At 51.8% G+C, this 26,766-nt stretch overlaps 1 protein-coding gene across 3 annotated transcripts in view; it reads left to right on the forward strand.

Annotated features, from left to right (window-relative positions):
- The window catches only part of ESPNL (espin like), a 44,968-nt gene that overhangs the window by 6,241 nt on the left and 11,961 nt on the right, over positions 1 to 26,766 (forward strand). For all 3 annotated transcript variants that reach the window (XM_078328902.1, XM_035306196.3, XM_035306195.3), the window contains 2 exons: positions 2,122 to 2,304; positions 17,253 to 17,384. In XM_078328902.1, the coding sequence (XP_078185028.1) occupies positions 2,122 to 2,304; positions 17,253 to 17,384 (315 nt within the window). The remainder of the gene's footprint in view (positions 1 to 2,121; positions 2,305 to 17,252; positions 17,385 to 26,766) is intronic.

A 26,766-nucleotide genomic window follows, 5' to 3' on the forward strand; every position in this document is an offset into this window, starting at 1 on the left:
GTCCTTGGGATGGCCCCGCCTGCTCCCTGTGTCCCCAGACGCTCGGGCTGGCGCTGGCCTGCTCCTTGTGGTACAAGGGTCCTCAGGATGGTACCTGCCTGCCCACTGTGGCCCAAAGCCACCTTAAGTAGCCTCCAGCCTCCCTTAATGGTGACTGCAACCCCTCCCGGTGCCTCTCCTGTGAGTGCACATTCCCTACCCCATGACGCCTTTCCAGCTCCTCCTGCTGGAGGGGCCTCTCCCGAAGGAAACTGGACCTGGGTCCCACCCTGGCTGTCTTCCCCTCCTGATCCAGCAGTTCTGACCCATTCACTCCAGACCTCAGCCTCCCAAACTATCCGTGGCTCCTATGCCTGGGCTCTGGGCTCCTGGGGTGAGTGGGGGCTGCACACACAGGGTAGAGTATCAGCTCACAGCTGGGGACCCAGGGGGAGGGAAGCAGGGTGTTCATGGAGCCCCTGGGACCGTGCAGAGGCAGGAGTGGCTCATCCCGGGGAGAAGCAGCCAGGCCTCGGGGTCTCAGGGCTAGAGGCCACTGCAGATGTGGAGGAGCCCTGAGGCAGCCCTGACCCTGTCTATTTCCAGCTCATAGTGCTTTCCCAACAGAGCTTCTGAGTGCTGAGCAGTCAGAAGCGCCCTGGGAGGCACTTACACAGAAGGCAGCAGCTCTGTGACCTCTCTGCTGTTCTCACAGCCTCCCCATGGGGAAAGCAGGCACATTCAAGGCAGGAAGGAGGCAAAGGCAGAGGGCTGGCACATCACAACCCCTCTGCCAGGAAGGCAGGCTGTCCTAGAAGCCCCATCCCACGGGCAGGCCCAGGCCCCGTGGCTGTCCCAGCTGCACGGGTGTCAGCAAGTCAGTGTGAGGGACTGTCACCTGGCTGGTGCTGTGGACCAGAGCACAGGGCCCCAGAGGACAGATGAGACCCCAGAGTGGGCTGGCCTCAAGTCACTCCAGCGGTGGCCAGTGGCAGGCAGGTCAGGGTCCCAAACCTCACTGCCTGGCTCAAACCCAGGCCCTGGAGGGAGGTGCCAGACCTGCTGCTCTAGCAAAGAGGCTGAATGCAAATGCCCAGCAGGGCAGGGCCACCCTCGGGCCAAAGGAAGTCCTTTCCTCCCTTCCTTGCTCCCTTCCTTCCTTCCTTCCTTGCTCCCTCCTTCCTTCCTTCCTTCCTTCCTTCCTTCCTTCCTTCCTTCCTTCCTTCCTTCCTTCCTTCCTCCCTCCCTTCCTTGCTCCCTGCCTCCCTCCCTCCCTCCCTCCTCCCTCCCTGCCTTCCTGCCTTCCTTCTTCCCTTCCTCCCTCCCTCCTCCCTCCCTCCTCCCTCCTTCCCTCCCTTCCTTCCTCTCTCCCTCCTTCCCTACCTCCCTCCTGCCTCCCTCCCTCCTCCCCTCCCTCCCTCCCTCCTCCCTCCTGCCTCCCTCCCTCCTTCCCTCCCTCCCTCCTCCCTCCCTCCTTCCCTCCCTCCCTCCTCCCTTCCTCCTTCCCTCCCTCCCTCCTCCCTCCTGCCTCCCTCCCTCCTTCCCTCCCTCCCTCCTCCCTTCCTCCTCCCTCCCTCCCTCCCTTCCTCCCTCCTCCCTCCCTCCTCCCTCCCCCTTTCTCCCTCCTCCTTCCCTCCCTCCCTCCCCCCCTCCCTCCTCCCTCCTCCCTCCTCCCTCCCCCCTCCCTCCCTCCCTCCCTCCCCCTTTCTCCCTCCTCCCTCCCTCCTCCCTCTTCCCTCTCCCCTCCCTCCCTCCCTCCCCCTTTCTCCCTCCTCCTTCCCTCCCTCCCTCCCCCCTCCCTCCCTCCCTCCCTCCTCCCCCCTCCCTCCCTCCTTCAGAGCAGGCACTTGCTTACTGTGCTCTAGGCATTCCATTTACTGTGCTATTTGTTTTAAGACCTGGGACCATGGTGTCTCCAAATAAAGCTACTGCGCTCACTTCACCCCCACCTGGACCCCGGAGGTCCTACTGCCCCAGGGTGATGGGGACCCACTTGCTGAGCCAGCCCTGTCCGGCGTTTCCTGAGGTTGTGCCCTGTGCCCTGTGCCCTGAGAGGCACAGCCAGAGTCCGCTTGCACTTCTGCCCCTCTGTGTGCCTCCTCCCTGAGAGGGTGACTGCTCCCTCCACTCCTCCTTCCCCAGGTCACATTCACCGACATCGGACTCACAGCACGGGACAACGAGGGGGCCACGGCCCTGCATTTTGCAGCCCGAGGTGGCCACACCCCCATTCTAGACCGACTCCTGCTGATGGGCACCCCTGTCCTGAGAGACTCCTGGGGTGGGACCCCCCTCCACGATGCAGCAGAGAACGGGCAGATGGAGGTAAGGTGGGCGTGATGGAGACAGGGTGAGCAGTCACGAGTGCCAGCCCTGCCCAGCACTGTGTCACTGACCCTCACAGCAACTCTGTAGGAGCAATGACTCCCCTTTTACAGATGGGTAAACTGAGGCTCAGAGTGGCAAAGTCTCTTGGCCAAGGTCAAGAGCCCAGGGTCAAGTGGCAAGATGCAAGCTCTGTGCTCTCGTCCTGCGCACCATCCTCCTCCCTTCACACAGTAACTCCCTGCTGTCTGTTCAGGGTTTGGTCTTGGTGACAGGATAGCCCTTGGGGATGGTTGGTCTTGGTGGCAGTCTTCTCAGGACAGCCCTTGGGGATGGCCCCTCTGCTGTGAGCCGCCTGTGCTAGGCGTGTGATGCCAGCCCATTTGCTATTACCCAGATAAATCTTGGGGGCTCACATGGCCCAGGCTCAAGAACAGGACATCCAGAAGCGCCAGGTGGGCAGGGATGGTGTTCGAATGTTCACCGTCAGAACGACACTCAGCCTTGGAGGGTGGGTGCAGCCGTAAGCCGCTGGCCCTGCACAGGTGCCCATGCAGTGGCGACCTCATCTAAAGGCAAGGCCCCATCTCAGGGGAACGCACACAGTTCACTTCTCCCCAGCCCCATCCAGTCCCGAGCAGTGTCGCGTCCACTCACCTCCATGAAGCCTCCTGGTTCCCCGTGTTCTTTCAGAGCCTCCCTGGCTCGGGTGCACAGTCTGGAGCCAGGACACGCGAGCTCCAGGCCTCCGAGAGGCTACCCTGGGGGGATTGTAAGTGGAAGTGCAACCGAGCATCCCGTCCTGGGTCTGCGGGTCCAGACAACCGCCAGCTGAAGCCCAAGGTCTTCCTGGGGCCCCGGGTGACCCAGTCTCAGCAGTGCCACTGAAACAGCCACGCAGGGTGCGGCAGCAGAGCCATCAGGAGGCGCGCATTCCCCGTGGAGCTGAGCCTTTGGTGGAATGCGGAGGAAACCCAGTCCCTGCTCCCAGCAGCGCTGCCGAAGGCATCTTTCTCTGAGGCTCCTCAACTGCCGCCCTTCCTCTCACCAACCCCCTCCCCGCCCCTCCACTCAGCTCTGCACAACTTACAACGCAGCTCTGGCTCCCCAGTCTCTGTCCCCCACCTAGGTAGATACACGAAGTGGTGGGAGAGGGCGTGAACCGCAGGCCTGGGAGGTGTGTCCCCGACAGGTAGCTGGTGGCAGGAGCTCTGCTCCAGCTGAGTGGCTCAGGCAAGTCCCCAGGAGACCTCGACTCAGAAGGGGGTAAGTGGCCCCTGGCCAGTGGCTTTTGAACTTTTTTAAAGCAGCAAAATCTTTTTTCAAATGAAATATTCGATAGGAGCCCAAGAAGCTTAATAAGCAGCTGAGTCCCCAGGCTCCTCACCTCCCCTCTGTGAAAAAGAAAATTACTCAACCTCAGAACAGAGGCTTCTTCCCTTTTAAGTTTCTTACTGTGATGTCAAAACGCAACAGCGCGTCATCACCATTTGCAACCTCAAATTCCTAGGCTGAAGCAATTCTTCTACCGCGGCCTCCTGAGTAGCTGGGACTATAAGCGCATGCCACCATGCCCAGCTAATTTTTTTTTTTTAATTCTGTAGAGATGGGAGTCTCACTATGCTGCCCAGGCAGGCCTCAAGCTTCTGGGTTCAAGCAGTCTTCCCAGCTCGGCCTCCCAAAGTGCTGGGATTACAGGTGTGAGCAACTGTCCCCGGCCGTCCCCCCACACTCTTAACAACTAATGTTACATCCGTCACCATTAGTGAACCCACACTAACACAGTGTTTTAACTAGAGCCCATGCTTCATTCGGATGCCCTTAGCTTTTACCAGTGGCCCTCAAATGTCCCAGAATCCCATTCAGGGTGCTGTGTTCTATCTAGTTATGTCTCCTTACATGCCTCTCAGCTATGACAGCTTTTTCCCACTTAAAAATAAAACATCAAAACAATTAGTTGATGCTCTAGCAATCTCTGAAGAGGAATGATGGTTGTTTTTAATAAGTCTCATGTTTCACTATATCACATTGGTTATTTTTTTTAGATGGAGTTTCACTCTGTCACCCAGGGTGGAGTGCAGTGGCTCGATCTTGGCTTACTGCAGCCTCTGCCTCAGCCTCCCGAGTAGCTGGGATTACAGGCACGCACCACCATGCACTGCTAATTTTTGTATTTTTAGTAGAGATGAGATGAGGTTTCACCATGTTGGCCAGGCTGGTCTCAAACTCCTGACCTCAGATAATCCACCCACCTCTGCCTCTCAGAGTGCTGGGATTACAGGCACGAACCACTGTGCCTGTCCTAGTTATTCTTTGAATGATGTGAGTTACACTGATTATTCTTTTTTTTTTGTTTTGAGACAGAGTCTTGCTCTGTTGCCAGGCACCAGGCTGGAGTGCAGTGGCGCGATCTCGGCTCACTGCAACCTCCACCTCCCAGGTTCAAGCAATTCTCCTGCCTTTGCCTCCTGAATAGCTGGGACTACAGATGCACACCACCATGCCCAGCTAATTTTTGTATTTTTTAGTAGAGACAGTTTCACTATAATGGCCAGGATGGCTCTGATCTCTTGACCTCGTGATCCGTGCCTCAGCCTCCCAAAGTGCTAAGATTACAGGTGTGAGCCACTGCGCCCAGCTTTTTTTTTTTTTTTTGAGACAGAGTCTTGCTCTGTGACGCAGGCTGGAATGCAGTGACGTGATCTAGGCTCACTATAACCTCCGCCTCCTGGGTTCAAGGGATTCTCCTGCCTCAGCCTCCCGAGTGGCTGGGACTACAGGCACAGTCCACCATGCCTAGCTTTTTTTTTTTTTTTTGTATTTTTATTTGAGACTGGGTTTCACTGTGTTAGCCAGGATGGTCTTGATCTCCTGACCTTGTGATCCACCCACCTTGGCTTCCCAAAGTGCTGGGATTACAGGCATGAGCCATGGTGCCCAGCCCTGATTATTCTTTAAAATTTTTTAATTGTGATTAAAAGATATATAACATAAAATGTACTGTCTTAGATATTTTTGAGTGTATAGTTTAGCAGCATTGAGTCTGTTCATGTTGCTATGCAGGCGAATCTCTAGAACTTTTTCATTTTGCAAAACTGAGACTCTGTGGCCATTAAACAGCAATTCTCCATCTCCCTTTTCTCCTAGCCCCTGGCAACCAACATTCTCCGTGCCGTGTTTTATGAACTTGGAGACTTAGGATACCCCATATAAGTTGAATCGTACAGTATTCTCCGTTTGTCTCTGGCTTAGTTCACTTAGCATAATGTCCTCAAGGTTCACCCTATTGTAATGTGTCAGAATTTCCTTCCTTTTATGGCTAAATAATATTCCACTGTATCTGTTAATTGACATTTGGGTTCTTCTGCCTTTTGACTCTAGTGAATCATGCTGCTATGAACATGGGTGTGCAAGTATCTCTGAGATCCCGCCTTCAAATCTTTCGGCTGTGTCTACCCAGCAGTAGAAGACCTGAATCTACCCTGATTAGTTAAAAAGGTTACACCAACCTTGCATTCCTGGAATAAGTTCAACGTGACATGTTATTCCTTTTAAGTGTAGCGGAATTCAATTTGCTGACACTTTGTTAAGGGTTTTTGGCCTCATATTCTTGAGTAAAATTGGCATGGAATGTCCTTTTTTCATTCTATCCTTGTTAGATTTTGGTATCAAAGTATGAATTAGGAGTGTTTCCTCTTTTTCTATGTTTTGAGACATTTTGGTTACATTAGACTTATTTGTTTCTTTTAAGGTTTTGTGGAATTCACTAGTGAAATCCTCTCGATCTGGCTGTTTCTTTGAGGCAAGGTTTTTAATTTCAATTCAATTTATTTAATTATAGAACTACTAGGGTTTTATTTTTTTTATGTGTTGGTTTTGGTAAATTATATTTTTCTAAGATTTATTTTCTAGAAATATTCTAGGAATCAATTTTATCTGTTATTAAATATATTAGCATAAAGTTATTTTTAATCTCCTTGTGATCCTTTATTGCCTATATGTAGTAATTTCCCCATTTTTAATTCTTGATATTGGTTATTTTTGTCTTTCTTTTTTGTCTCAGTCAGTCTCACTAGATGTTAGTCACTAGTTTTTCAAACAACCAGGTTTTGACTTGTTCGAGGTCCTCCAAAAAGCATTTAATTCTCTCCAATGTATGTTTTTTATTTCATTAATTTCTGCATTTATCTTTGTTACTACTTTCTTTCCTAAATTACTGAAATGGATGCCTACTTCGCTTACTTTTCAACCTTGTTTCTTTTCTAATATATTTATTGAAGGCTATAAATTTTCCTCTAAGTACTGCTTTAGCTGTATCCCACTGTTGGCTGATTGTTCAGTTAAAAAATATTTTCTAATTCCCATTTTCATTCTTATTTGCCGTAGGGATTCCTTGGAATTATATTTCTTAATTTCTAAATATAAAGGTGTTCCTTCCAGTTATCTATTTGTTATTAATTTCTCTCCAAATTGCACTGTGGTCAGGAAATGCACCGGTGATTTCAAGCCTTTGATTTTTTGATAACTTACTTTATTGACCTGTGTCTGGTGAACTTTTATAAATATTGTGTTTGTTCTTGGAAAGACTGTAAAGTCTGCTGACTATTCTCTTCTTGTCCATTATGACATTGTATTCTTCAGATCGATATAGATACACGTTAGTTTACTGGATTTTAAATTGCTTGAGAGAAATGTGTGAACGTTCCTCGCTATTGTTCTGGATTTGTCTGTGTTTCCCTGTAATCCTGACACCATTTGTTTTATATATTTTGAACCCCATATCTAGTCTGATATAGGTACACACATGACTTTTCTTTCTTTTTCTTTTGCTTTTTTAATTGAATTTTAGGTTTTGGGGTACATGTGAAGAACATGCAAGATAGTTGCATAGGTACACACGTGGCAGTGTGATTTGCTGCCTTCCTCCCCTTCACCTATATCTGGCATTTCTCTGCATGCTATCTCTCCCCAACTCCCCACCCCCTGCTGTCCCTCCCCTATTCCCCCCACAACAGACCCCAGTGTGTAGTGCTCTGCTCCGTATCCATGTGTTCTCATTGTTCAATATCTGCCTACGAGTGAGTACATGTGGTATTCCATTTTCAGTTCTTGTGTCATTTTGCTGAGAATGATGTTCTCCAGTTTCATCCATGTCCCAACAAAGGACACGAACTCATCATTTTTGATTGCTGCATAATATTCCATGGTGTATACGTGCCACATTTTCCCTGCCAGTCTATCATCGATGGGCATTTGGGTTGATTCCAGGTCTTTGCTATTGTAAACAGTGCTGCAATGAACATTCGTGTGCATGTGTCCTTATAATAGAATGATTTATAATCCTTTGGATATATACCCAGTAATGGGATTGCTGGGTCAAATGGAATTTCTAGTACTAGGTCCTTGAGGAATCGCCACACTGTCTTCCACAATGGTTGAACTAATTTACACTCCCACCAACAGTGTAAAAGTGTTCCTATTTCTCCACATCCTCTCCAGCATCTGTTGTCTCCAGATTTTTTAATGATCACCATTCTAACTGGCGTGAGATGGTATCTCAATGTGGTTTTGATTTGCATTTCTCTAATGATCAGTGATGAGCATTTTTTCATATGTTTGTTGGCCTCATGTATGTCTTCTTTTGTAAAGTGTCTGTTCATATCCTTTGCCCACTTATGAATGGGCTTGTTTGTTTTTTTCTTGTAAATCTGTTTTAGTTCTTTGTAAATTTTGGGTATCAGTCCTTTGTCAGATGGGTAAACTGCAAAAATGTTTTCCCATTCTGTTGGTTGCCAATTCACTCTAGTGACTGTTTCTTTTGCTGTGCAGAAACTGTGGAATTTGATTAGGTCCCATTTGTCTATTTTGGCTTTTGTTGCCAATGCTTTTGGTGTTTTGTTCATGAAGTCCTTGCCTACTCCTATGTCCTGAATGGTTTTGCCTAGATTTTCTTCTAGGGTTTTTATGGTGCCAGGTCTTATGTTTAAGTCTTTAATCCATCTGGAGTTAATTTTAGTGTAAGGTGTCAGGAAGGGGTCCAGTTTCTGCTTTCTGCACATGGCTAGCCAGTTTTTCCAACACCATGTATTAAACAGGGAATCCTTTCCCCATTGCTTGTTTTTGTCAGGTTTATCAAAGATTGTATGGTTGTAGATATGTTGTATTGCCTCCAATGCCTCTGTTCTGTTCCATTGGTCTATATCTCTGTTTTGGTACCAGTACCATGCTGTTTTGATTACTGTAGCCTTGTAGTATAGTTTGAAGTCTGGTAGTGTGATGCCTCCCGCTGTGTTCTTTTTTCTTAGCATTGACTTGGCTATGTGGGCTCTCTTTTGGTTCCATATTAAGTTCAAGGTGTTTTTTTCCAGTTCTGTGAAGAAAGTCAATGGTAGCTTGATGGAGATAGCATTGAGTCTGTAAATTACTTTGGGCAGTATGGCCATTTTCACGATATTGATTCTTCCTAACCATGGACATGGAATGTTTCTCCATCTGTTTCTGTCCTCTCTTACATTGTTGAGCAATGGTTTGTAGTTTTCCTTGAAGAGGTCCCTTACGTTCCTTGTGAGTTGTATTCCTAGGTATTTTATTATTTTTGTAGCAATTGTGAATGGCAGTACATTCTTGATTTGGCTTTCTTTAAGTCTGTTATTGGTATATAGGAATGCTTGTGATTTTTGCACATTGATTTTGTATCCTGAGACTTTGCTGAAGTTGCTTATCAGTTTCAGGAGGTTTTGGGCTGAGATGATGGGGTCTTGTAGATATACAATCATGTCTGCAAATAGAGACAATTTGGCTTCCTCCTTTCCTATTTGAATACCCTTTATTTCTTTTTCTTGCCTGGTTGCTCTGGCTAGGACTTCCAGTCCTATATTGAAAAGGAGTGGTGAGAGGGGGCACCCTTGTCCAGTGCCAGATTTCAAAGGGAATGCTTCCAGTTTTTGCCCATTCAGTATGATATTGGCTGTTGGTTTGTCGTAAATAGCTTTTATTATTTTGAGATATGTTTCATCAATACCGAGTTTATTGAGGGTTTTTAGCATAAAGGGCTGTCAAATTTTGTCAAAGGCCTTCTCTGCATCGATTGAGATAATCCTGTGGTTTTTGTTTTTGGTTCTGTTTATGTGGTGAATTATGTTTATAGACTTGTGTATGTTGAACCAGCCTTGCATCCCTGGGATGAATCCTACTTGATCATGATGGATAAGCTTTTTGATGTGCTATTGCAATCGGCTTGCCAGTATTTTATGGAAGATTTTTGCATCTATGTTCATCATGGATATTGGCCTGAAGTTTTCTTTTCTTGTTGAGTCTCTGCCGGGTTTTGGTATCAGGATAATGTTGGTCTCATAAAATGATTTGGGAAGGATTCCCTCTTTTTGGATTGTTTGGAATAATTTCAGAAGGAATGGTAACAGTTCCTCTTTGTGTGTGTGGTAGAATTCAGCTGTGAACCCGTCTGGACCTGGGCTTTTTTTGTGTGGTAGGATCTTAATTGCTGCCTCAACTTCAGACCTTGTTATCGGTCTATTCATAGTTTCGGCTTCCTCCTGGTTTAGGCTTGGGAGGATGCAAGTGTCCAGGAATTTATCCATTTCTTCCAGGTTTACTAGTTTATGTGCATAGAGTTGTTTGTAATATTCTCTGATCATGGTTTGAATTTCTGTGGAATCTGTGGTGATTTCCCCTTTATCGTTTTTTATTGCATCTATTTGGTTATTCTCTCTTTTCTTTTTTATTAGTCTGGCTAGTGGTCTGTCTATTTTGTTGATCTTTTTGAAAAACCAGCTCCTGGATTTATTGATTTTCTGAAGGGTTTTTCGGGCCTCTATCTCCTTCAGTTCTGCTCTGATCTTAGTTATTTCGTGTCTTCTGCTGGGTTTTGAGTTTTTGTTTATCTTGCTCCTCTAGCTCTTTCAATTTTGACGATAGGGTGTCAATTTTGGATCTCTCCACTCTTCTCATGTGGGCACTTATTGCTATATATTTTCCTCTAGAGGAAATGTGCTTTAAATGTGTCCCAGAGATTCTGGTATGTTGTGTCTTTATTCTCGTTGGTTTTGAAGAACTTATTTATTTCTGCCTTCATTTCTTTGTTTCTCCAGTCAACATTCAAGAGTCAGTTGTTCAGTTTCCATGAAGCTGTGCGGTTCTGAGTTAGTTTCTGAATTCTCAGTTCTAGCTTGATTGCACTGTGGTCTGAGAGACTGTTGATTATGATTTCCATTCTTTTGCATTTGCTGAGGAGTGATTTACTTTCAATTATTTAGTCAGTTTTAGAGTCGATGTGATGTGGTGCTGAGAAGAATGTATATTCTGTGGATTTGGGGTGGAGAGTTCTGTAAATGTCTCTCAGGTTTGCTTGTTCCAGGTCTGAGTTCAAGTCCTGGATATCCTTGTTAATTTTCTGTTTCGTTGATCTGTCTAATATTTACAGTGGAGTGTTAAAGTCTCCCACTATTATTGTGTGGGAGTCTGTGTCTCTTTGTAAGTCATTGAGAGCTTGCCTTATGTATCTGGGTGCTCCTGTATTGGGTCCATATATATTTAGGTTCATTAGCTCTTCTTGTTGTATCGATCCTTTTACCATTATGTAATGTCCTTCTTTGTCTCTTTTGATCTTTGTTGGTTTAAAGTCTATTTTATCAGAAATGAGAATTACAACTCCTGCATTTTTTTTGCTCTCTATTTGCTTGGTAAATCTTCCTCCATCCCTTTATTTTGAGCCTTTGTGTATCCTTGCATGTGAGATGGGTTTCCTGGATACAGCACACTGATGGGTTTGGCTTTTTATCCAATTTGCCAGTCTGTGTCTTTTGACTGGTGCATTTAGCCCATTTACATTTAGGGTTAATATTGTTATGTGTGAATTTGATACTGCCATTTTGATGCTAGCTTGCTGTTTTGCCCATTAGTTGATGCAGATTCTTCATTTTGTTGATGCTCTTTACCATTTGGTATGTTTTTGGAGTGGCTGGTACTGGTTGTTCCTTTCTATGTGTAGTGCCTCTTTCAGGAGCTCTTGTAAAGCAGGCCTGGTGGTGACAAAATCTCTGAGTACTTGCTTGTTTGCAAAGGATTTTATTTTTCCTTCACTTATGAAGCTCAGTTTGGCTGGATATGAAATTCTGGGTTGAAAGTTCTTTTCTTTAAGGATGTTGAATATTGGCCCCCACTCTCTTCTGGCTTGTAGGGTTTCTGCCGAGAGATCTGCTGTGAGTCTGTTGGGCTTCCCTTTGTGGGTGACCTGACCTTTCTCTCTGGCTGCCCTTAGCATTTTCTCCTTCATTTCAACCCTGGTGAATCTGAAGATTATGTGCCTTGGGGTTGCTCTTGTTGCGGAATATCTTTGTGGTGTTCTCTGTATTTCCTGGACTTGAATATTGGCCTGCCTTGGTAGGTTGGGGAAGTTTTCCTGGATAATATCCTGAAGAGTATTTTCCAGCTTGGATTCATTCTCTTCATCACATTCAGGTACACCTATCAAACGTAGATTAGGTCTCTTCGCATAGTCCCACATTTCTTGGAGACTTTGTTAGTTCCTTTTTGTGCTTTTTTCTCTAATCTTGCCTTCTCGTTTTATTTCATTGAGTTGACCTTCGACCTCTGATATCCTTTCTTCTGCTTGGTCAATTCGACTGTTGAAACTTGTGCATGCTTCGTGAAGTTCTTGTGTTGTGTTTTTGTGCTCCCTCAATTCACTCATATTCCTCTCTTGTCCCTTCTTGTTATCGTTTCATCAAATCTTTTTTCAAGGTTCTTAGTTTCTTTGCATTGAGTTAGAACGTGTTCTTTTAGCTCATGGAAGTTTCTCATTACCCACCTTCTGAAGCCTGATTCTGTCATTTCATCACACTCATTCTTCGTCCAGCTTTGTTCCCTTGCTAGTGAGGAGTTATGATCCCTTGTAGGAGGAGAGGTGTTCTGGTTTTGGGTGTTTTCCTCCTTTTTGCACTGGTTTCTTCCCATCTTTGTGGATTTATCCTCCTGTCGTCTGTGTAGTTGCTGATTTTCAGATTGGGTCTCTGAGTGGACGTTCTGTTTTTCTGTTTCTTAGTTTTCCTTCTAACAGTCTGGCCCCACTGCTGTAGGACTGCTGAGGTCCATTCCAGCCCCTGCTTGTCTGGGGAACTCCTGTAGCAGCTGTGGAACCGTGAGGGTTTCTACCAGTTTCTTCTTCTGCTATCTTTGTTCCAGAATGATGCCCGCCAAATGTCAGGCTGATCAGTCCTTTGTGAGGTGACTCTTTTGATATATGGGGTCAGGGAGCTGCTTGAGGAGACAGTCTGTTCTTTATAGGAGCTCAAGTGCTGAGCTGTGAGCTCCGTTGTTCATTCAGCGCTGTTAGGCAGGTACGTTTAAGTCTGCTGCAGCAGAACTCATAACCCCCTTTTTTTCCCCAGGTGCTCTGTCCCAGGGAGTTAGGGCTTTATTTATGAGTATCTGCTGTGCTGCTGCCCTTTTTTTTTTTTCTTTCAGGGCTGCCCTGCCCAGCAAAGAGGCAGCCTAGTCACTGTCTGCCTGCAGAGGCTTTGCTGAGCTGCTGTGGGCTCCACCCTGCTGTCAGCTCTGCCCTGCTGCCCTGTGAGCTTCCCTGCAGTTCTGTTTATATGGGTGTGGTTAGAACTGCCTCGGCAATGGTGGCCCGCCTCTGTAATGGTGGACTCTCTCTGTTATGGCGGGTTGCCTCGGCAATGGCAGGCTGCCTCAGCAATGGCAGACTACCTCCGTAGGGGTGGAGTGCCTTGGTAATGGCGGATGCCCCTCCCCCACAGAGCTGGACTGTCTCTGGTTCAGCTGTGCTTGCCGTGAGACTCTCAACCCCGAGCATTTCCAATTGCCGGGTTTTTTTGTTTGTTTTTGTGGGCGTGCGACCCGCCAAGCCTTATCACCTGGCTCCCTGCCTCAGAGCCTTTTTTTTTTTAAGTTGAACGGTTGACTCTCTCCCAGGTGTTCCAGTCGCCTGCTGAAAGGCATTGGGATCTGTGAGATTTCCCTTGTGGTGACCCACTGTGCCAGCTGAAACAGCGGCGCTGCCCGGGAATCTCCTAGTCTGGTTCCCTGTTTCAGACCTGTTTAATCAGTTGAATGGGCGAATCTGCCTTCCCAGAGCTTCAGTTGCCAGCTTAAAAGGACAACCAGACCAGTGTATTTTGTACGGAGAGCCGCGTACCTGGGCGCCGGCAAAACAGCTGTGCCAGCCGAAACAGCCACACTGGCCAAAACTGCCACGCTGGCAACCCGTGGGGCTCCTCCACCTGGGAATCTCCCGGTCTGTGGGCAATAAAGATCCATCTGGAAATGCGGCGTCCACTCACCCTCTGTGCTTTCACTGAGAGCTGCAATCCTGAGCTGCTCCTAAAGAGCCATCTTGGATCAGTCCCACACATGACTTTTCTATTACTTATTTGACGGTAAAGCTTGTTCATGCTTCACTTTCAGCCTTCTGAATCCTTATGTTTGCCAGTTCCTCTGGTTGACCACATGCAGTCATATTTAATATTTTCATCCATCTGACAATCTATCTATTGGTGCATTTAGACCATCTACAGTCATTATAATTACTAATGTTTAGGGGTTTATTTTTACCCTCTTATTTTGAAGAGATGTGATCTGCCTGCCTGAGTTTTTCTTTATTTAAAAGTAGTAAGCACACTTGTGTTGTACTGTTAGTGCTCCGAGCTTTATTTCTATTTCTTTGCAGGCTGGGTCTTCTGGTTCTCATTCATGGTATCTTATCTCCTTGTATTTCTGATTTTTGTTGGCATATGCTGGCATTAAACTTGAAAAATGCAGTGCAGGCATAACTGGAGGCCTTGGAAATATCTTATTTGCCTTCGGTGGGCCCAGGATCATCTTAACCCACATTCTAGGCAGGAAGTTCCCAGGACCACCTCCATGACAGGCACCAGAGGCCTGGCTGGCGTCTGGTTTCTGTTTTCTCTAGGGTGAAGCCTTTGCCCTACGTCGGGAGGTGGTCAACCATAGCCAGAGGTGGTCAACCAGAGGCCCACCCTTGGCGGACCTCGCACTGTTCCTGGCCTCCCTGGTCCCTTGAGGCTGCTGGAGGGACGGCGCATTGTATAACTGTTCTTCCGGCATCAGCCCTGTCTCAGGGCGAGGTGCCACGCCGCCACCCCCAGGCTTTCCTTTCCTCTTGAGTTTCGCTCTCACTTCTGTGTTACCTCACTGATGCTGTTGGCAAGTGACTTTTACAATGAATTCACATTTCATGACCTTGGGCAGTGGATTGGTCTGACCCACTTGGGTCTCTCCTCCCTGGAGTGGCTCCATCTGCTCACCTGCTTCTCTGCTGGGGTGGCCTCTACACAGACTTCCAGACAGAGTTCAGTCTGTCACCATCCACCCTCTGCTGACAGTCCCAGCGGCGATGCAGTCCGTCACTCTGTGGGGAGGTTCTCTTGTTCCTCCCCACAGCTCTGTTTCTGTCAGGGCTGTGCCCTCTCTCCCCAGCACCATCTGTGGCCAGGTCTGACACTTGTCCCCCTTCCTCTGGTGTGACACCCCTCATGTTCCTGAAGACCCTATTAACTCCCCTCCTCCCTGTCCTGGCCTCATCTCCTGAGGGACAGCGCCTTGGGGACTCTCCACCTCTACCCACCCACACACTCACCTCATCCTGGGAGACTCTTGCCATTCCCCCAGCCCAGAGCCTCCGGAGCAGGGGCTGGCTTCAGCCATCTGCCCCAGCCTCCCCAGCCCCAGCCTCCCAGCCCAGCTGGCACATCTGACAAATGCTTTCTGCTTTCTCAGCCACACCAGCCTCTGGTTCAGCCCTTCAGGGCCTCCACGAGCCTTCAGGCATTATCTGGTTCAAGCCTCCCAGCAGCCCTCCGGACAGGGGTGGGCACATGCCTGATTCCGTATGATCCCACAAGCTCAAAATAGTTCTCCCCTTTTTTAATGGGGAAAAAGAAAAAGAATCACATCTCATGACACATGAAACTCATATGAAGTTAAAATGTCAGTGTCCACAAATAAAGCCTCGTGGGCTCGTGGGCACCCGGCCACGCTATGTGTGGCTGCTTTCACACCATGACCAGGGTTGGGTATTTGTGCCAGAGCCGGCAGCCCCCGGCCTGAGCTGTTTGCTCTCTGGAGGGCAGCGTGGCACCTAGGAAGGCAGGCAGTGGGCAAGCAGACTCTGAGTCCAAGGCTTAGGGGCGCGGGGTCATCATCCTCATGTAGCGACAAGCCCTTCAGCTCTGCGGTTCTTGTGCTGGCCTTGAGGGCCTGCAGGGCTGCCAGGGAGTGGGGCTCTTTCCATCTGTTTGTCCACCTTCTTCTGGTAGTGCCCTTCAGAGGGCTCCCCAGGACAAGGCACTGACCCTTGAGGTTGCGATCTGACCTGCTAGCTGCACAGCTGGGTGTCGTTAGGGGCAGGGGTGAGGGAGGCTGAGGGAGGTGGTGTCAGCCATCGGTCAGTGCAGCTGTCCCTACTTTATAGATGGGCCCAGTTAGCTGGCCACGTTCTCTGGCCAAGTCACTGGTCCCCAGCAATGCACGACAGCGTCAGGTCATGTTTACTCATGGCATGGCACACCCGCCGTCCACATGCACGCTGAACCTGTATTTATCTCTGTATCTGTAGAGGGTGAACACTAATTGCACCTTTTGCAGGTGAAGCACCTGCAGTCCAGAGAGGAGGCGAGATTTCCTCTAGGGTCTCACAACTTTTTTTTTTTTTTTTGAGATGGAGTTTTGCTCTTGTCGCCTAGGCTGGAGTGCAGTGGCATGATCTCAGTTCACCGCAACCTCCACCTCCCTGCCTCAGCAGGGTTCAAGTGATTCTCCTGCCTCAGCTTTCTGAGTAGCTGGAATTACAGGCACGTGCCACCAAGCCTGGCTAATTTTGTATTTTTAGTAGAGACAGAGTTTCTCCATGTTGGTCAGGCTGGTCTCAAACTCCTGACCTCAGGTGATCCACCTGCCTTGGTCTCCCAAAGGGCTGGGGTTACAGGCGTGGGCCACTGCACCCGGCCTCACAACTTCTTAGTTCATGTCAGTTTTACCCAAAGATGCTGAGGCCCAGCTGGTCTATCTCAGGGGCACAGTCAGAGGCACAGTTTTGTGAACACAGCATTCGCCTCACTCAGGTTCGTTTTTGTGTTTCCCTGGTACTGTAAAAGAAACACAGAAATATTTACAGAATAAATACCTACAGAATAAAGTGCAGAAATCATTCTTGAAGTCCCCCATCCCTCTCCCATATGGCTCCTTCACCAGCCCAGATACCCTCCAGACTCCCAGTCCTGCAGACTCCCTCCCCAGCTTCCTCCGCACTCCTCTTCCTCCCTGTTCCCATCTCAAGAGCCCATCAGGTACAGGGAGACAGGAGGGCCCTGACCCCAGGTTGGTGGGGTAGGAGCATGCAGTGTGGCTGGCAAAGGTGGTGAGTGGCCTTGGTCAGCCCTGAGCTGGTGCTCCGGGCACCAGGGGGGAACCTCATGGAGCCAGGAGGACGGTACTGTGGAGAGTGGGGCTGTGGTGGGAGATGGGGAAGTCGCAGGCCCTGAGTCAGGGGCCAGGGGCCGGTCGCCGGTCTCTCTGAGCCTGGTTTCTTCACCTGCATTGGTCCACACCTCCAAGGGTTGCAGACATGGAAACGGGTTGTACATTTAATGCATGGGGCACGGCAGGTGTGAGGGGTCTGGACGGGGCACCCTGATCCTGTCAGCTCAGCACTGCTTCATATGCAGTACCTGGTACTGTCTGTGCCAGGACAGGGGGGCTGTGAGATGAGGCTCAGGGGCTCCTAGGCAGGTCTCTGGAACCCCACGGCCCAGACTCAAGTCCTGCCCCTACTGGGAAGGGCACCAGGGCAGCCTGTGCCATAGGGCTGGGTGAGTGTCCTGCACAGGGCCAGCCCCATGGGCACCTGGTAAGTGTCATGGTGGGTCACATGTGTGCCCTCCTCACTGCAGTGCTGCCAGACCCTGGTTTCCCACCACGTGGATCCCTCCCTGCGGGATGAAGATGGTTACACAGCGGCGGACCTGGCGGAGTACCACGGACACCGGGACTGTGCCCTGTACCTGCGGGAGATGGCCCAGCCGGTAAGGCTCAGGGTCCCCAGCTGCCCTGGAGGCATAGGGGTGGGCCCAGATCCCAGCCAGGGCCCCACTGCTGAACCTGGTGGGGCCAGGATCAAGGGCCTGAGGAGGACAGAGGCACCACAGGTCAGCCAGCGCCAGAGCCAGGCTGTGACAGGGGCAGGACAGGGCCTGTGACGTGTGGGGCCAGGGCAGAGACAAGGACGGGGGCTGTTAACAGGGGCCAGAACAAAGGGCATGTGACAGGGCTGAGCCTGGGCTTGTGGCTGGAACCTGCCATCCGCCTGCGTCACAGAGACCACTCATGACTCGAGAGTCTCTGTGGCCAGGGCTTTTCATGGGTGATGTATGTCAGACTGAGGAGCCCAGAAGTGGGAGCAGAGCCTCCCACAGGTGACCACAAGGCGGCTGGCAGCCCTGCAGCAGCCAGAAGGCACCAGATGCCAGCCCTGGCTCTTGCCTCTCAGCCTGGGACCTCGCAGTCTCTCATTTCCCCATTTTTGAGGACAGGGATCTTGTCTGTCTCACTGGTCCCCAGCCCCTAGCACATGACAGGGCTCAACAAGTGTTTGCTGAATGAAAAATAAGCAAAGGGACAGAAAAGCAGGTGGATGCATCAGGGTGAACTGAGGAGGGGATGGATGGGGAGAGAACAAACAGGAGGAATGATGGGGCAAGGAGGCCAAAGGAGGGAGGGATGGGGGAGGAATAAATGGGGGAGGGAGAGCACAGGAGAGTGGAGAGAGGACAGATAGACAAAGGAGGAATGGATGGAGGAAGGTGGATGGAGGATGTGGATAGAGGATGTGGATGGAGGAGGGTGGATGGAGGATGTGGATGGAGGATGTGGATGGAGGAGGGTGGATGGAGGAGGGTGAATAGAGGATGTGGATGGAGGATGTGGATGGAGGAGGGTGGATGGAGGATGTGGATGGAGGATGTGGATGGAGGATGTGGATGGAGGAGGGTGGATGGAGGATGTGGATGGAGGATGTGGATGGAGGAGGGTGGATGGAGGAGGGTGAATAGAGGATGTGGATGGAGGATGTGGATGGAGGATGTGGATGGAGGATGTGGATGGAGGATGTGGATGGAGGAGGGTGGATGGAGGATGTGGATGGAGGATGTGGATGGAGGATGTGGATGGAGGATGTGGATGGAGGATGTGGATGGAGGATGTGGATGGAGGATGTGGATGGAGGAGGGTGGATGGAGGATGTGGATGGAGGATGTGGATGGAGGATGTGGATGGAGGATGTGGATGGAGGATGTGGATGGAGGATGTGGATGGAGGATGTGGATGGAGGAGGGTGGATGGAGGATGTGGATGGAGGATGTGGATGGAGGAGGGTGGATGGAGGATGTGGATGGAGGATGTGGATGGAGGATGTGGATGGAGGATGTGGATGGAGGATGTGGATGGAGGATGTGGATGGAGGAGGGTGGATGGAGGATGTGGATGGAGGATGTGGATGGAGGATGTGGATGGAGGATGTGGATGGAGGATGTGGATGGAGGAGGGTGGATGGAGGATGTGGATGGAGGATGTGGATGGAGGAGGGTGGATGGAGGAGGGTGAATAGAGGATGTGGATGGAGGAGGGTGGATGGAGGATGTGGATGGAGGATGTGGATGGAGGATGTGGATGGAGGATGTGGATGGAGGAGGGTGGATGGAGGATGTGGATGGAGGAGGGTGGATGGAGGATGTGGATGGAGGATGTGGATGGAGGATGTGGATGGAGGAGGGTGGATGGAGGATGTGGATGGAGGATGTGGATGGAGGATGTGGATGGAGGATGTGGATGGAGGATGTGGATGGAGGAGGGTGGATGGAGGATGTGGATGGAGGAGGGTGGATGGAGGATGTGGATGGAGGAGGGTGGATGGAGGATGTGGATGGAGGATGTGGATGGAGGATGTGGATGGAGGATGTGGATGGAGGATGTGGATGGAGGAGGGTGGATGGAGGATGTGGATGGAGGATGTGGATGGAGGATGTGGATGGAGGATGTGGATGGAGGAGGGTGGATGGAGGATGTGGATGGAGGATGTGGATGGAGGATGTGGATGGAGGATGTGGATGGAGGATGTGGATGGAGGAGGGTGGATGGAGGATGTGGATGGAGGAGGGTGGATGGAGGATGTGGATGGAGGATGTGGATGGAGGAGGGTGGATGGAGGAGGGTGAATAGAGGATGTGGATGGAGGATGTGGATGGAGGAGGGTGAATAGAGGATGTGGATGGAGGATGTGGATGGAGGATGTGGATGGAGGATGTGGATGGAGGATGTGGATGGAGGAGGGTGGATGGAGGATGTGGATGGAGGAGGGTGGATGGAGGATGTGGATGGAGGATGTGGATGGAGGATGTGGATGGAGGAGGGTGAATAGAGGATGTGGATGGAGGATGTGGATGGAGGAGGGTGGATGGAGGATGTGGATGGAGGTGTGGATGGAGGATGTGGATGGAGGATGTGGATGGAGGAGGGTGGATGGAGGATGTGGATGGAGGATGTGGATGGAGGATGTGGATGGAGGATGTGGATGGAGGAGGGTGAATAGAGGATGTGGATGGAGGATGTGGATGGAGGAGGGTGGATGGAGGATGTGGATGGAGGATGTGGATGGAGGATGTGGATGGAGGATGTGGATGGAGGAGGGTGGATGGAGGATGTGGATGGAGGAGGGTGGATGGAGGATGTGGATGGAGGATGTGGATGGAGGATGTGGATGGAGGATGTGGATGGAGGAGGGTGAATAGAGGATGTGGATGGAGGATGTGGATGGAGGAGGGTGGATGGAGGATGTGGATGGAGGATGTGGATGGAGGATGTGGATGGAGGATGTGGATGGAGGAGGGTGGATGGAGGATGTGGATGGAGGAGGGTGGATGGAGGATGTGGATGGAGGATGTGGATGGAGGAGGGTGGATGGAGGATGTGGATGGAGGAGGGTGGATGGAGGATGTGGATGGAGGATGTGGATGGAGGATGTGGATGGAGGATGTGGATGGAGGAGGGTGGATGGAGGATGTGGATGGAGGAGGGTGGATGGAGGATGTGGATGGAGGATGTGGATGGAGGAGGGTGGATGGAGGAGGGTGAATAGAGGATGTGGATGGAGGATGTGGATGGAGGATGTGGATGGAGGATGTGGATGGAGGATGTGGATGGAGGAGGGTGGATGGAGGATGTGGATGGAGGAGGGTGGATGGAGGATGTGGATGGAGGAGGGTGGATGGAGGATGTGGATGGAGGATGTGGATGGAGGATGTGGATGGAGGATGTGGATGGAGGAGGGTGGATGGAGGATGTGGATGGAGGTGTGGATGGAGGATGTGGATGGAGGATGTGGATGGAGGATGTGGATGGAGGATGTGGATGGAGGATGTGGATGGAGGATGTGGATGGAGGATGTGGATGGAGGATGTGGATGGAGGATGTGGATGGAGGATGTGGATGGAGGAGGGTGGATGGAGGATGTGGATGGAGGTGTGGATGGAGGATGTGGATGGAGGATGTGGATGGAGGATGTGGATGGAGGAGGGTGAATAGAGGATGTGGATGGAGGATGTGGATGGAGGAGGGTGGATGGAGGATGTGGATGGAGGATGTGGATGGAGGATGTGGATGGAGGATGTGGATGGAGGATGTGGATGGAGGATGTGGATGGAGGATGTGGATGGAGGAGGGTGGATGGAGGATGTGGATGGAGGAGGGTGGATGGAGGATGTGGATGGAGGATGTGGATGGAGGATGTGGATGGAGGATGTGGATGGAGGATGTGGATGGAGGATGTGGATGGAGGAGGGTGGTTGGAGGATGTGGATGGAGGAGGGTGAATAGAGGATGTGGATGGAGGATGTGGATGGAGGAGGGTGGATGGAGGATGTGGATGGAGGATGTGGATGGAGGAGGGTGAATAGAGGATGTGGATGGAGGATGTGGATGGAGGAGGGTGGATGGAGGATGTGGATGGAGGATGTGGATGGAGGATGTGGATGGAGGATGTGGATGGAGGAGGGTGGATGGAGGATGTGGATGGAGGATGTGGATGGAGGAGGGTGGATGGAGGATGTGGATGGAGGAGGGTGGATGGAGGATGTGGATGGAGGAGGGTGGATGGAGGATGTGGATGGAGGATGTGGATGGAGGATGTGGATGGAGGAGGGTGGATGGAGGATGTGGATGGAGGATGTGGATAGAGGAGGGTGGATGGAGGATGTGGATGGAGGATGTGGATGGAGGATGTGGATGGAGGATGTGGATGGAGGAGGGTGGATGGAGGATGTGGATGGAGGAGGGTGGATGGAGGATGTGGATGGAGGAGGGTGGATGGAGGATGTGGATGGAGGATGTGGATGGAGGATGTGGATGGAGGATGTGGATGGAGGAGGGTGGATGGAGGATGTGGATGGAGGTGTGGATGGAGGATGTGGATGGAGGATGTGGATGGAGGATGTGGATGGAGGATGTGGATGGAGGATGTGGATGGAGGATGTGGATGGAGGATGTGGATGGAGGATGTGGATGGAGGATGTGGATGGAGGATGTGGATGGAGGATGTGGATGGAGGAGGGTGGATGGAGGATGTGGATGGAGGTGTGGATGGAGGATGTGGATGGAGGATGTGGATGGAGGATGTGGATGGAGGAGGGTGAATAGAGGATGTGGATGGAGGATGTGGATGGAGGAGGGTGGATGGAGGATGTGGATGGAGGATGTGGATGGAGGATGTGGATGGAGGATGTGGATGGAGGATGTGGATGGAGGATGTGGATGGAGGATGTGGATGGAGGAGGGTGGATGGAGGATGTGGATGGAGGAGGGTGGATGGAGGATGTGGATGGAGGATGTGGATGGAGGATGTGGATGGAGGATGTGGATGGAGGATGTGGATGGAGGAGGGTGGTTGGAGGATGTGGATGGAGGAGGGTGAATAGAGGATGTGGATGGAGGATGTGGATGGAGGAGGGTGGATGGAGGATGTGGATGGAGGATGTGGATGGAGGAGGGTGAATAGAGGATGTGGATGGAGGATGTGGATGGAGGAGGGTGGATGGAGGATGTGGATGGAGGATGTGGATGGAGGATGTGGATGGAGGATGTGGATGGAGGAGGGTGGATGGAGGATGTGGATGGAGGAGGGTGGATGGAGGATGTGGATGGAGGATGTGGATGGAGGATGTGGATGGAGGATGTGGATGGAGGAGGGTGAATAGAGGATGTGGATGGAGGATGTGGATGGAGGAGGGTGGATGGAGGATGTGGATGGAGGATGTGGATGGAGGATGTGGATGGAGGATGTGGATGGAGGAGGGTGGATGGAGGATGTGGATGGAGGAGGGTGGATGGAGGATGTGGATGGAGGATGTGGATGGAGGATGTGGATGGAGGATGTGGATGGAGGATGTGGATGGAGGATGTGGATGGAGGAGGGTGGATGGAGGAGGGTGGATGGAGGATGTGGATGGAGGATGTGGATGGAGGAGGGTGGATGGAGGATGTGGATGGAGGATGTGGATGGAGGATGTGGATGGAGGATGTGGATGGAGGATGTGGATGGAGGAGGGTGAATAGAGGATGTGGATGGAGGATGTGGATGGAGGAGGGTGGATGGAGGATGTGGATGGAGGATGTGGATGGAGGATGTGGATGGAGGATGTGGATGGAGGAGGGTGGATGGAGGATGTGGATGGAGGAGGGTGGATGGAGGATGTGGATGGAGGATGTGGATGGAGGATGTGGATGGAGGAGGGTGGATGGAGGATGTGGATGGAGGATGTGGATGGAGGATGTGGATGGAGGATGTGGATGGAGGATGTGGATGGAGGAGGGTGGATGGAGGATGTGGATGGAGGAGGGTGGATGGAGGATGTGGATGGAGGAGGGTGGTTGGAGGAGGGTGGATGGAGGATGTGGATGGAGGAGGGTGGATGGAGGAGGGTGGATGGAGGATGTGGATGGAGGATGTGGATGGAGGATGTGGATGGAGGAGGGTGGTTGGAGGAGGGTGGATGGAGGATGTGGATGGAGGAGGGTGGATGGAGGATGTGGATGGAGGAGGGTGGATGGAGGATGTGGATGGAGGAGGGTGGTTGGAGGAGGGTGGATGGAGGATGTGGATGGAGGAGGGTGGATGGAGGATGTGGATGGAGGAGGGTGGTTGGAGGAGGGTGGATGGAGGATGTGGATGGAGGATGTGGATGGAGGAGGGTGGATGGAGGTGTGGATGGAGGATGTGGATGGAGGATGTGGATGGAGGAGGGTGAGTAGAGGATGTGGATGGAGGATGTGGATGGAGGATGTGGATGGAGGATGTGGATGGAGGATGTGGATGGAGGAGGGTGGATGGAGGATGTGGATGGAGGAGGGTGGATGGAGGATGTGGATGGAGGATGTGGATGGAGAATGTGGATGAAGGAGGGTGGTTGGAGGATGTGGATGGAGGATGTGGATGGAGGATGTGAATAGAGGATGTGGATGGAGGATGTGGATGGAGGAGGGTGGATGGAGAATGTGGATGAAGGAGGGTGGTTGGAGGAGGGTGGATGGAGGATGTGGATGGAGGATGTGGATGGAGGATGTGGATGGAGGATGTGGATGGAGGAGGGTGGATGGAGGATGTGGATGGAGGAGGGTGGATGGAGGAGGGTGGATGGAGGTGTGGATGGAGGATGTGGATGGAGGATGTGGATGGAGGAGGGTGAGTAGAGGATGTGGATGGAGGATGTGGATGGAGGATGTGGATGGAGGATGTGGATGGAGGATGTGGATGGAGGAGGGTGGATGGAGGATGTGGATGGAGGAGGGTGAATAGAGGATGTGGATGGAGGATGTGGATGGAGGATGTGGATGGAGGATGTGGATGGAGGATGTGGATGGAGGAGGGTGGATGGAGGAGGGTGGATGGAGGATGTGGATGGAGGATGTGGATGGAGGATGTGGATGGAGGAGGGTGGATGGAGGATGTGGATGGAGGATGTGGATGGAGGAGGGTGGATGGAGGATGTGGATGGAGGAGGGTGGATGGAGGAGGGTAGATGGAGGATGTGGATGGAGGGTGGATGGAGGATGTGGATGGGGAAATGAATGGAGTAGCAGGTTGGAGAGGGCACTTTGGCATCCGAAGTGGATCCCAGTCACCCCCATTCCCTTGCATCTGATCTTCCCTCTTTATTCCAGGCCCAGGGCAGTTACTAAGACAAATCCATCTAGCCTACCTCAGTTTCTGCCACATCACTTTTATTGGACACCCCTTCAGGAAGGTTCCCTGAAGTCACCTGGCCCTTCTTTTTGGGTGAGGGCACTGAAGCCCAGAAGGTGACATCACCCTCCACCACCCATCCCGGTCTCCTCAAGGGATTGCTGTGCCTCCTCTTCTTGCGTCCCCTCAGAGCATCCGGGACCAACTGAGGCAGAGCCACAGTTCCCTCCCCAGCCCCCAGGGCCTACTGGATACTTGCCACCGCAGGGCCTCTGTTCCCACCAATGGAAACCCACAGCAGGCCTGCTGCACTGTGCAGGCAGCTCTCTGGCCTCTGGAGAGCACAGCTCTGCCCTGGTTTTGTCCTGGGGCGACAGTTTCAGGAACTAGAATTCAGTCACTGCTGGAAGTCATGTATTTACTAAATGGTGTCTGTCTTTCTGGCTTGGCTTGAGAAGGGGTGGCACTCCACTGGCTCCCAATGCAGAGGACGGCGGCTCCATGCCCTGCAGCTGCCTGGTTCTCCCCGAAGCCCCTTGAAGGCCGCTGGGTCTGCCTTGGCCTTTTCTGGGCCCCTCCCTGCACTTCCTGCCTGAATGGCAGCTGAGATTAGGAGGTGGGGAGGGCAGCCGTTCAGCCAGTGTTCCAGGCTCCACAAGCCCCTGGCACAAGGGAACAGCCCCACCTGGCCTCCCGGGAGCCCCTGATGCTGTCCCCACCCCAGCCATGCTGGGGTCCCTGCGTGGGCTTTCTGTCCAGGCTGCGCCTCTGCCTTCTGTCCCCAGACCCCATGGTGGTGGAGGATGGGTGGCATCAGGCTCGCCACCTCCTTATCCACAGTCTCCTCCTGCCCACACCTGGGTACCCCCTGCCCATCGCACAAAAACCCAACCCTGGGGCTCACTGGGCTCCTTAGTGTGCAGCTTCAGGAGCTGGTTTGCGAGCTCAGGGTCGGGACTGGAGCCTGTCTCTGCCTTCTCCCTCTGGGAGGGTCTGGAGACAGCAGGGGGTGCTTGTCTTTCCCCACGGGAGCTGTCCCCGCTCCAGGCATCTGGGGGAGGGAAGGCTGTCAGCTGCGGGCCGGGGGAGGCCATGTGCCTGCTGCAATATTGATGGGAATGCAATCCTCAAGGGCCTCGTACACCGGCCACCCCCGTGCTGGCCTCAGAAGAGGTGGTGAAATCCATCATCTTCCTGTGACAGCACAGCCTTTATCTGCCCCCAGGGGCCTCGTGCATTCCAAGAGCAACAGCAGCTGGGGGAGCAAGGCTGGACAGTAGTGCTGAGACCTGACCTGTGGAAGTGCCGGCTTCGTGTCAGATGTGTGGCGCCTGCTTGGTGGCCTCCGGAGAGCACGGCTCTCCCCTGCTTTTGTCCTGGTGCAGCAGTTTCAGGAACTAGAATTCAGTCACTGCTGGAAGTCATGTTTGGAAGCTCAGAGTTGGGGGACTGGAGCCCGTCTCTGTCTTCTCCCTCTGGGAGGGTCTGGTGACAGCAGGGGGTGCTTGTCTCTCCCCATGGCAGCTGTCCCTCTCCAGGCCTCCAAGAGGGGGCAGGCTGTCAGCTGCTGCCCCCCAGCTCGGAGTCTGCTCAGGGCACTCAGGAAGGCCAGCCCTGCCCCTCCCTGGGCCTTGGGGACCCCTCGGGGACCCCTCTCTGCACAATCAGGGCTGGGACCTTGAAGACCAGGAAAGGGCAGGGGCTGCCCTCAAGGGAGGCCCCCTCCCCTCTGCTGGCCGAGCAGCTGGGCTCCTGGCTGTGGGGCCCTAAGCGCCTTGTGTGGGCGGGGATGGCACATACAGCCCACCATGCTTAGGGGGCGGAGCCTCTGGCATCCCCACAGTGTCAGGGCTGTCCCACTCACAGAGTTCCTGGGCATGGGGCACTGGCAAGTTCTGAGCATCTCTAAACCCCAATATTCTCACCCATAAGAAAGACAGGGTCTCTCTGTTGTTCAGTCTGGAGTGCAGTGGCACAATCTCAGCTGATTGCAGCCTCAGCCTTCCAGGCTAAAGTGATCCTCCCACCCAGGCCTCCCATGTAGATGGGACTATAGGTGTGCGCTACCACGCCTGGCTAATTTTTGTATTTTTTTAGAGACGGGCTTTGGCCATGTTGGCAAGGCTGGTCTTGAACTTCTGGGCTCAAGCGATCCTCCCACCTCTGCCTCCCAAAGT

The sequence above is a fragment of the Callithrix jacchus genome, chromosome 6 (assembly GCF_049354715.1).
Source record: "Callithrix jacchus isolate 240 chromosome 6, calJac240_pri, whole genome shotgun sequence".
Lineage (NCBI taxonomy): Eukaryota > Metazoa > Chordata > Mammalia > Primates > Cebidae > Callithrix > Callithrix jacchus.